Consider the following 12210-nt stretch of genomic DNA (forward strand, 5'->3'; position numbering starts at 1 on the left):
TGAAAGAATCAAGTCTTTCCTCTATATAAGAGTTCTATCTCTATATTTCCCTCTATTCGAGCCCATAACTTGGCATATTTCCAATGTCAACATTATATTAAAACTGTTTTAAACAAGTTCTCCCCAAAAGACTGGGAAAATCCGTTAGACCCAATTTTAACTAAACCAGTACCGCTACATCAGGCTATCTCACAACACTATTCTATTTTACGCCACCGATATGATTACAACAACTCTAAGACGGGTATTGCCCAATGGCAGAATCGTTTTCCCTCTAGGACTCCAGATTTTCTTTTAAAAGCTTTGTCAAAACAATCCCGTTTAATCCCAGTTATGACATATACAGAGATGTTTATAAAAAAAAATTCATAGAGCTTATCTTTCACCATCTTGGCACTTCCAGATTGGCCTGGCGGACAGTCATATGTGTCCAAAGTGTGGCGCCCAACAGGCAGATTTGGCGCACTGTTTTTGGCTAGCCTATGTCCCCAAATTTATTTATTCACATACTGCATTGTCCCACAATAATAAGGAATAATCATTTCAGCTGTCTCATAACTTATACTGTGGGGAACATTGTTATGTCTGTAACGCTTCATGGAATGTATTGATGTTTGTAAACAAACCTTATGAAGTTTATTTCATTGTTAACAACGTATTGTATTTTGTTATCTTCCTCAATAAAATAAATATTATAAAATAAAAATAAGAGTTCTATCTAAGTTGCAGGAAAATTTAATAAACTTGCTCAATAAACCAGTGACTTAAAATGGGCAGATTTATCCCTGTCTTACAAACTTTAACATTCATAGTTACATTCATAGTTTAACATTAAGTTACTATTATTTTATTTGCTTCCCAGCATTTACGTAACCTTTGCACAGCTTCCGCCTAATTTATAGAAATACAAATGTCTACCAGATGTCTGTTTTATCCATATATCCTTCGGTGAGGCCTTAGGTACAGTTACTCAAACTGCTGGCATTAAATCCTGCTGGTCTGCTGCCTGTCTACAGGAACACATCCAACCGTACCTTGGTGTATTGTTAAAATATACGAAAATGAACTGAAAGACCGTCCAGGATTGTACTAAATATACTAATGCCAAAATTAAGTCTCACCCTAGGAGTTCTGGGTAGAGACATGCATATATTTCCTTCCTTGTCCCCAGTGGCCAACCGTGAAACCTTAATGACTTTCTTTGATGGATACAGCCGTACACCCTGAAAGACCGCCAACGGCTCTGGGTGCTCAGTTTTAAGGCTAAAGTCCTACAGAAAATTATACAAGCTACATAAAACAAGCATAAACGTTAATCAATCCTAATTAAGTGCTTGTTCAGACAAATGTGCACTGAAGCATGAAAATGGCAGCTGGCCATATAAGCAGGATGTCTGTACGCTTTCTGTGTTACGAATACATTTATCTAAGATTCAGAAAGATATTGCTCTCAAGGGCCAGTTGGAGGTAAAATGTTTTACGGGTAGATAAGTTTCACCGGTCGAGGTGACGAATTCTGCATCCGATCAGTTGCTGTTTCCTAACGGGCTGTTCTCAGTGATTGATTTCTCTGTTTCACCTGGCATAATCTAAGTTACAATGGTTTAATGTCATAATAAAATATCACACAGAGACCTAGTCAAAGGTCACTGCATAAAATGCATAGCTTGAGCAGACAGCTGGATTAACGGAGAACGGCTCCTGTACAGTAGGAGTATCAGTCACAGTTCTAGAACGTTAACATTCTATGATAAGACCAAATATCTGTCACCAATTGTGATGGACCTCAGAGGAAATTTTCTATTCCACAGACTTATTTGGTACATACCAATTTGAACAGTATGCTCCTAGTGTTCATTTCATTGAATGTACACACAGAACATGTTGAACGGTAGCATGCTTTTCCTTTGGAATTAGAGATGAGTGAAGTTGCTGCAAAATTTCGAGCAAACTGATGTACTATGCAATTGGTTAAATACTGAAAAATGTTTACTGTCCCTGGAAATTAAGGGCGCTTTGCAACTATATAGTGACGCCCTCATTCAGTATATAGGCAGGTAAAGATGTAAATCACTGCTGTCTATGACAAAGACAGAAACAGTCAGCACCTGCAGAATAGGAGTACTGCAGCTTATCAAATGCATTTTTAAGAAAACACATTTATAGAATTAACAGAACATCCAAAAGTTATCATTATAAATTAAATTATAAAGGACATTGAAATTACACGGGACAAATCATCAGCTTGTATGCTGCCTGAATCGTTCCCTATAAATGATTAGAAATGAAAGGTTCCATGAAGTTATTCACACAATGTACACTGCGGCAGACAGAGAAAGAGATGAATCCGTCTACTTACTCTCACACTTCATTCCTTGGTGTATCAACCCGTACAGCAGTGATCCACAGTGGTCACAGAACGTCGGACTCCCATACGTGTGGATCTTAAACTTGTGCTTACTCCGAGGGTCCTGCACACAAAAAAACAGAGATACAGGTGAGTGAAACATTGTTATACAGGACATACAAGGTACATACAAGTCACATATACAGTATGTGTATCGACATGTAAACTTTCCTTAAGTCAGATCATTCCTTTATAGGATGCCCCTTGGTAAATCTATCTATGCACAAGACTGACTCAAGACTCAACCCAAGTGCAGCAGATCTGAACTTGTAGAACACATGGGGCATTGGCGGAACACCCGGGGCATTGGCGGAACACTTGAGGTGTGTTGGAATCAAAGGTGAATCCTTTAGTGCTAGGCTGCATTCATATAAATATCTGTTAAACTCACAAAACGGCTAAGTCCATTGTGTAGGTGATGGGTGACACAGTCATTTTACTTTAGTCCTGATGTTTCATGGTAAATCCCAGGCATCTCATTAATGAAGACAGGTGCATCAGCAAGCCAAGATATCTTTGTATCATTATAGCTGCCTTATCATTGGGTTTGGACTGTGTTCTTTGGACTTAATCTGGACGAGAGCAGACTATGATGAAGAAAATAATGACATCTGCCTTTGGTCACGTGGACTTTTGGTTGTACAGGACAATTTGAAGACCACACGTTTAGCTCTTGGTGCAGAGGGGAGCAGAATTACCTTTATAATGATATGAACCTCATATGAGCTGGATGTCTACTGTAAGGAGGAGTCCACCGTTATCTAGACATTGGGCAACATCTACACTAACAAGACCAAGCATATTAAAAGATAAAGGATTAACCCTGAGCTGTCCACAGTCTCAGGCACGAATCTCCTGACGATACGGCAAGGAGCTGGAGCAAAACAAATCCATGTGGAACAGGCTTTGATTTTGCGCTGCTAGAAAATTCATTAGTTAATCAGCCTTCACTTTGTCTATCAAAGGCCTTTCAGAAAAGCCATTAACGAGCTGTGTTATTAAAAATGCCTCATCAAGATCTTCTGTGACATTTGATGGAAATGAATTGCCTATAAATGCCTTTCTCCAAATTTAGAAGCTCCACTGTGACCAAAAGGAGAAGCCGGTGTATTGTATCCTGAACACAAACAGCCAGCTGCACCCACAAAACGCAGCACGTTAACCATATACACTCACATTGAAATCTCACAATAATAGTCTTTTCTGAATAATCAGCAATGCTGGTCCTCACTGTATCAAGAAAGCATCAGGAAGTGTATTGAAGCACAAAAAACATTTTTACACTCCTACACACTGTAATCTGCACCTGCTTGCACCAAAAAAAGCATCCCAAGCCTTAAAAATGTACAGGGCTGACACATATGTAATGTTCATAACCAAACAATGTGACAAATTCTGGGTTTCAGATGCGTTTGTCAGGCGTATTTCAACTGAAAACAAAAGTTATTGTGCCAAATAAGGCCATCCATATTTGGGTGCATTTAACCTTTGTTGCGATACAGCAAATTTATTTTAACGCCGATTATTTCTGCTATGTCTAATACATCAAAAGGGTTTTTTGCTTGCAATAAATCTGCCTGTTGCCTGTGCTAAAATTCTTCCGGCGTGTGACTACGCAGTTGAAAACTTACATTGGGAGCACTTTGTAAACACAATGAGATGTGGGCACAAAGCATTTAGATATGCATTTGGCTTAATCAAGATAATGTCTTGTGTTATCTCAGACATATTCTTAAAAATGCAGATTGTTGTCCCAATACATAAAAGCAACTGGGAAACTGTTTTGGGGGCAGGCCATCGAAGGAGGACACTTGGACCACTGTGAGGGAGAATGTCTCTAAATCCTCAACCTGTTCTCTAGTCCAGGAGAACGCCTGTAAAGTCTACTGTAGGTGGTACCTGGTTCCCACAAGGCTAAAGAGGATTTTTGGTACTGCATCTGATCTGTGCTGGAGAGACTGTGGCGAGATCCCCTGTCCATACTTGGTGGTCCTGTCCTAAGATTGTTCAGTGTTGGGACAGTGAAGCCAGCCTCATCAGCGATATTACTAAATCTCCAAGTGCCCATGGTTCTTCATCCTTGGCTCCCCACTGGAAGGACAGCTCTGATAAACTCTCCATTCAAATCCTCAATGCAGCCAGGTGCTTAGTGGCAAAGCATTGGTGATGTTCAGCGCCCACCCCCTGACAGCAGCTCCTCATTAAAAAATGGTAACTGGCGCCCATGGATGTAAATCTCTTAAACAATAGATCTCGCAAATATACCCAAATTTGGTTCATTTATAACAGTCCCTCTGCCTAAAGAGATCCTTACCTAGAGCTTTACCCAACATCTTTAACTAACTCTCTGGTTTTGCAATTGGCCAAAATCTGTCCTAGTTTAACTTTGCCTCCTGTTACATACAAAGGCTTTTAATCCCCCATGGTGGTACTTGGGGTCCTGGCTTTGGCCCCAACTACCCTTTCCTTAATTCCCAACAACCCCCCTCTCCCATAAGATACTGTTATACCCTCCTGGTTCCATATGTGTTTCTTATCATTGCATGCACTGGGCCTTTGCGCATGCTCAAGAGAGCTGAATACAGTCACTCTGAAAAAACTGCTCAGCTGCCATAGTGGCAATACAATGGTAAAACCTTATCAATAAGTTTTATCGCACCAATATAAATTACCCTTTTGCAATTACAATAGAATAAGAAAAACCAGAGAGCTACCTCTCTCTCCATAAATCATACAAAGTCGTGCTTTCGTTTGGTCTGAATCATTGGGGCACTGAGGTTTTTACTGGCAAGAGGTCTTATTATTGCTATGCTTTATACATCAAAGGGGTTATCGTTGGTGCCAAGCCTTCCCAGCCGGAAGACTCGCCCGGCGAAGACTACCCCCATGCCTTTGCGTAGCGAAGTCTCATTATGAAGATTCTCAATATGACGGTAACGGAACAATATCATTGACAATAAGTACTTTATTGTTAGAACAAAGCATTTCTTCAATGCAATCATTTTTTTATAGATTTAAAATTAATACAATCGTTTTCTCCAATTCATTTTTTCCCCCCATTAGTGGTACAGAAATCTAGGCAATCAGTGTCACAGAGGCGGCTAGCCTAGTTTTTTTTATTTTGAATAAATTGGAATTCTGCTGCTTCTCCTCTCCTTACTACACAGATGATTCCCTTGTCACATTTTGGAGGCCTGTTGCTGACGTGTGCCTGCTGTGCCCGGCTACCTCCTAATAGAACCTGAACGCCTATGACGAGAATAGAATAACGGTGCCAAAGTGAGTGACAGTAGAGGAAGATCCTCATCGGTTTTACACGTCTGCTGGGTACTAAAAATACCACAAAGGCTATTTCCAGCTCCTGTACATGTGCTGTGTCCACTCTCTGCAGAGAACACCCACTCACACATCACGGAGCTGCAGTAAATATATGTCATCACTTCACACCTACCTGCTCAGACGGCACACATGACATAGGTGCTTGCTATGGCAAGGACAGGGGTCCCTTCCAACATAGCGCCCCACTGACAAATACTGTTTATCAACTAATTAATTGATAATTACTAATTTTATTTTTGCTTTTTTTTATTTTAAATAAAATTACAACTTACAGAATTGGAGCAAATATCAATTACTTTAAAATACAACGTGGTCAACCTAACATGTTTCCATGATAGACACACACATAGTAGAGCAGACACAGGATTCTCTGGAGGAGTTTAACCAATCATCTTCAATTCTTCTACGCCTAATGAACCAACAAAGGAGAACATATGTTCTGTTTTAACGTCACTCCTGCTAGGTTCCCTTTACCATAAAACCTACCAAGGGCAGCTAACACAACTCGACACAGTCCAAAACATGTGGCAACTACCAAGCAAACGGCATGGTAAAGACCTAGCTGCATTCTGGCCTAGGTGTAGTGGTTAGCACTTCTGCCTTACAGCACTGGGGTTATGAGTTCAATTCCCGACCATGGCCTTATCTGTGTGGAGTTTGTATATTCTCCCTGTGTTTGTGTGGGTTTTCTCCGGGTGCTCCGGTTTCCTCCTACACTCCAAAAACATACTGGTAGGTTAACTGGCTGCTAACAAATTGACCCTAGTCTCTGCCTGTCTGTCTGTTAGGAAATTTAGACTGTAAGCCTCAATGGGGCAGGGACTGATGTAAGTGAGTTCTATGTACAGCTCTGCGGAATTAGTGGCGCTATATAAATAAATGGTGATGATGATCTTCTAATAAGCCTGATGTATAAAGATCTGTGAGGCCTCATTGGATATCCGATACTGGATATATACATACAGCAATTAATGTATGCAGTTAGTAATTAACGAGATGGCAGAAAAACTCCACTAATGTTAAGAAAATCCAGCCGCCAGGAACGCCTTGGATGCGATCAAGGAGCTTGACTTCAGAGGAGAGCTTTCACTAACACTTCTGGCCAATAGTCATACGCCTAATAATCCTCCTCTAATGACTCATTTTTCAAACCCTCCTCTCCCGAAGAATGCAAGAGGTCAACTGTTTCCAGACTGGACAGTAGCCATGACCGAAAACGTGGGACATTATGTAGCGCCTCACAAACCAGACCCAATCTAATGTCTAAGCAGAGCAGCTTGCTCAAAACCTCACATCGCGTTACGGAACTTCCTAAAGTGTTTTTGTACTTTACACTTTGGCTGTCGGAGGGCCAGAGCATATAAAACAAACAGCAGACTGTAGTCACCAGTGGTTTTGCTTCAGGTCTCGTGACTAGCAAGGTCACAATATTATATTATTAGAATGATTTACACATAAAACCCACCAATGCCAAAGTAAATACTATAGTGTAACCAATATAACCACATTATTAAAACTAAAAAAAAAATAATCTTTGAATAGGTATAAAAAATATGATATCAATGTTGAGGGATAAAGAACAATAAAATACTATCTGCCAAAACAGGAAGACTGCGGTCAGTGTCTGATGTTCACATAACAAGATATTTTTATTCCTGCTTTCTGATATTTCTGTGAATTGTTCTGTGTGAATCATGAATGATTCAGGCAGTACTGTACAAGAGAGCAGCTTCTTATTGCAGCAATGTTCTGCACGCTTATAATGTACGTCTGCGGGGAATGCCCCAGTATGTGAACACTCCGCACTACAAAGCATCAAACATCCCAACTTGCATCATCAGTCTGTCAGCTTCAAGCATGCATCAGGTATGAGTGAGCTATGACCATGCTGGGGCCTGAGTGAATAATTTATAGGAAAAGATACCGGATGCTATAAGGGTGGAACAAAAAAAAAATTCAGAACAAACAGTAGGAAAGCACAAGTTGAATTTCTGGAGAAAGGGATAGCTTGCAGATGAATAAATTAGTCCTAATTATTGGATGCATTATAAACAATATAAACTCTGCAAAAAATAGCTTCTATTTCATAAACCAATACATAGGCTGGTCAGTAAACTGTGTGATGTCACCAGGGGAGAGTGGAATTTCCCTGCACTCAAATCCTGCCTCGCTGTCATCAGATTCACTACTGAATTTAGTATTCAGTAGCTGAAGCCTCAAAGTCTAAAATGTATGCAGCTTTAAATTAAACAACTAGTTATAACAGTTACAAAAGTCCTCTGGATTTCTAAAACTCAATCTTGCTAAAACCGAACGCATTGTCTTTCCTCCTTCTCGTACCACCTTCCCCTCCCACCTCTCTCTCACTGTCGACAATTCCTCTATCTCTCCTGTTCCCCAACTTTGCTGCCTGGGTGGCATCCTCAATTCCACTCTCTACTTTGCCCCACACATTGACTCTCTTGCCAAATCCTGCCGCTTCCAGTTACGCAACATTGCACGCATCCGGCCCTTCCTCTGCCAGGATGCCACCAAATCTCTCATCCACTCTCTGATTATCTCCCGCTTGGACTACTGCAACCTTCTCCTTATTGGTCTCCCCCTCTCTCATCTCGCTCCTCTTCGATCTGTACTCAATGCTGCTGCTAGGCTCATCTTCCTTTCTCGACGTTCACCTTCTGTCTCCCCCCTCTACCAAGCCCTCCACTAGCTCCCCTTCCCCTACAGAATCCGTTTCAAGCTCTTTACTCTGACTTACAAGGCCCTCGCCAACTCCACTGCTCCCTACATCTCCAACCTCATCTCTATTCACACTCTTTCCCACCCATTGCGATCGACCAATCATCGTCGCCTCTCTTCCCCTTTGATTACCTCTTCTCATGCACGTAACCAAGACTTCTCCCGCGCCGCCCCCCTTCATTGGAACAAGCTCCCTCGCTCCATCAGAACGTCCCCTAATCTGTCCAGTTTCAAACGGACTTCTTAAGAGCATTCCAGTCACCTGCTCAACCACCCACCTGTCGGCTACCTCTCCCTCTTTTCCCTTCTCCCCCCCCTCCTCGACTCTGTCTCCGTTTCACCCCTTTCTCTGTCTCACCCTAGTGTCTGTGTGTCTAACCCTCCCTTTCGATTGCACGCTTCTTTGAACAGGGCTTTAACTCCTCCTGTTTCCACCTCTTTTAACCTTGCTCTGCAGCTACTCAGCCCACCTCCTCTTGGACCTTCTGCCCTCTGACTCCTCTCGCTTCTCCATGTTCCTCTCAATAGCTCTTAACCTGTTATCCGTGCCCACCCTTTTGGGCTCAGGTTACCAGCTTGTACTGATTATCCCTCACCCTTTCTCTCTAGCTGTGCCCTACACCTCACCCTAAATGTTTGGAAGCATGTTAATCCACAGTATTTTCCTTTTAATATATTTGTTATGTGCAATCTTGTTACCGTTACTAGATCAGCAATGCCTAGAACCTGCAGTTTGCATTTTATCTCTGAAAAGACATTCTGACCTTACTGGGAACATTTCATGGTTGAACCAGTGGTGGAACTGGGAGTGTATACGGCGATTATCCATACCGCCACTTCACCTACTGCTATCATTGTAACACTATCACATGCCATTCACTTACATCTCCCATACATCCACTTTTAAATGTCCACTTCGATCACTGAGTTTAAATACCTGGTGATTAAAATGTAGGGGATAAAAAGGAGCTGCTCTGGTTTTATATACAGCATAGAAAAGAAAAACAATAAGATTTCTGACTTAGAAAAATAGCTGTTTTTACAAATTGTGAGCTTCGCCTAAACACTGCTGCGCGGCCACACTAAATTATGGATTAATATTTACTTTGGATACAGAAAAGTACTTACGATGTGGTCTAAACAAAGCCCTGCCAGGGACGCGAGCAGTGGAAACAGAGAACTGCGTCATGCCTGGGGCTTGGGATGTTTTTTGTTTTTTTTTGTGTAAATCACAGGATCCAACTGAGATTACAAGGATGCGGGAACTTCAGGAAAAATAATACGGTTGAGACGTAAAACAAACTGGAGCTATTTATCGAAGCCCACTCCAGTGTGTGACGTCAAGCATTACTGCAGTAGAGCTGGTTTAGAGGATCGATTATCTACCCAGCAGAGATGGTTACAGGGAAATTAACGATCCAGACTGGGAAGGCAGTCGACAAAGAAGTGTTTGCAGTGTCCGAGTGGGTTGAATGGGACCACCTGAACATTTTCTGATTTATAGGTTTTTAGCTAATCAAAGAAATATCATTAGTCCAGCAGCTGTCTGCAGGAGAAAGCGAGGGACGAACTGCAAAGACCAGAAGCTAAGCATTCTGGGTACGGAACTTTATTATACTGTTCATGTAACTGTGTAAGTTCAGTATGTGACTGATTGATGGATAGGAAGGTGTACTGCATGCACTAACATTGGCCTATGACAGAACATACTTTTTTTCTATACTGCTCATACAGTGCTAAATATAACTTTCTATGTATTTACTTGCAGGCAACAAGAAGTATATATCTTTCCACCACATACGTAAAGGTCCCTCGCATGGCATTACAGAGGTAACGGGGATGTCTGCTGTATTTACAAGAAGGGCCAAGTGGATGCTCGCTCCCAGTGAGATAAATGGATCTCCTTCTTATGTTTGCAATGTCATTCTCACAGGATGGCCCCTTGCATGTTATGTGTCCACAATACACTCTCTCTCTCTCTCTCTCGCAGATTTATGTCTGTCCTAATCCCGCCAGCCGCTGACATCCTTATAAAGTCAAAATGTCTCCTGCTTGTATTCACACCTTAAGCGTTCCAAGGCACCGCGGCTGAATAGAGCAAGAACTGCAATAATATTTACACATACCTTTAACTCTCAATCATTTCTACGCTACCTATTTACAGGAAAACGCGAGAAGTCGCAGCGCATTTAGCAAGATGGATAATAAATACGGTGAACCTCATATACAAGATATTTACAATAGTCATAACAAGAGTTTATATTCACAGTGCTTATATTTATACGCTCCGTAACATATGCAGGCATAAGACATTTAGCAGGGTTAGGCTGCTTCCACAATAGAGATAAAACATGATCTATAAGAGTACATAGAAACCATTAACTGCTGCGGCTACACCTACATTATAGAGGTTACTAAAATGAAGATTGTGATGCAATATCTAAAAGAACAAATATATATGTAAATATAAACATTAAAGTGCTGGGAAATCTACAAAACATACAAAATAGAATGTAAAGGTTTTTTTTATTACAATGAATAGAATTTATTCCGTACAGCACAACATGTGAATGGAGGCAGCTAATGAGTGCGGAGAAAATCTCTCTCTTATATAATGTACCCATCACTTATTCACAGTGGAGGAAGCTATTTTGTGGGCTGCACCAATATTCAACCTATCAATTTACTACACCAAAGTGCCTCATGCCAAGTGGAGGTCAAAAGTTCCTAATAAAGTGGTAGTCTGCTTTCTGATGTACAGTGACACAGTGGTTAGCATTGCTAGCTTGCAACACCTGGGTCATGGGTTCCATTCCTTCAGACTGGCATCTATATTGTATATTCTTCCCGTCTTCAAGTGGGCTTCCTCCAGTTGCTCAATTTCCTCCCACAGTCTAAAAACATACTGGTAGGTTAGTCAGCTTCCTATGAAATTGGGTCCAGTATGTGTGTCTGTGGTAAGAAAATTATATTTTAAGCTCCAGCAGGAAAGAGGCTGAAGTGAATTGATACATGCTCAGCAGCTGCCTAAATAAGGTATAACAACAATAAATGTCTGCCTCCATGGAGCATAAGTGACAAATACACAATAAGAGCTACACTCAGCAACATGCCTTAGAACCAAAGTTGCTAACATTGGCAGCTCGTGTCCTGGGAGGTCCAGGGGGCAGGTGGGTGTGTGGGGGCGGGACGCGAAGAATTGTGCCATTAGCCCCACCTCCAATTCTCTCACCACCCTTTCCTTTTCGACCAATAAACTAGGGGGCGGGGCCACAATGACGCGGCCGTGACGCCAATAAGCCCCGCACCCTCCATTTACTTTTCCACAGCCGGTCGGGAATCGGGAGAATTGCTCTCTCTCCCGGGAGTCCAGGAGACTGACCCAGATTTCGGGAGTCTCCCGGATATTCCGGGAGAGTTGGCAAGTATGCTTAGAACTCTAACAACTCTATATTTATAATCTAGGTGCAGGAGTAATGATGCCTGATGTACGCACCAGAGTAGACCACGCAAAACTGCCATCACATCTGTGTTGTTCAGCACATCCCTATGTGTATTTGGTAATTAAAAAAAAAAAGTTATGCAGACACATTGACACTGGCTCCGCATGTGGCTCATACATTACTGTATGTAACTCTGGTCTTCTAAACAGACATATATAAAAATAGGCATAATGTTTTTAGGTGTTATTTTCTATTCACTACAAACACACCCCAGCCACCTGC

At 41.6% G+C, this 12210-nt stretch overlaps 1 protein-coding gene across 3 annotated transcripts in view; it reads right to left on the minus strand.

Moving 5' to 3' along the window:
* Positions 1–12210, minus strand: part of PRKCA (protein kinase C alpha) — a 229764-nt gene that overhangs the window by 90504 nt on the left and 127050 nt on the right. For all 3 annotated transcript variants that reach the window (XM_075178035.1, XM_075178034.1, XM_075178036.1), the window contains exon 4: positions 2360–2471. In XM_075178035.1, the coding sequence (XP_075034136.1) occupies positions 2360–2471 (112 nt within the window). The remainder of the gene's footprint in view (positions 1–2359; positions 2472–12210) is intronic.

This window comes from Mixophyes fleayi, chromosome 6 (assembly GCF_038048845.1).
Source record: "Mixophyes fleayi isolate aMixFle1 chromosome 6, aMixFle1.hap1, whole genome shotgun sequence".
NCBI classification, from domain to species: Eukaryota; Metazoa; Chordata; class Amphibia; order Anura; family Limnodynastidae; genus Mixophyes; species Mixophyes fleayi.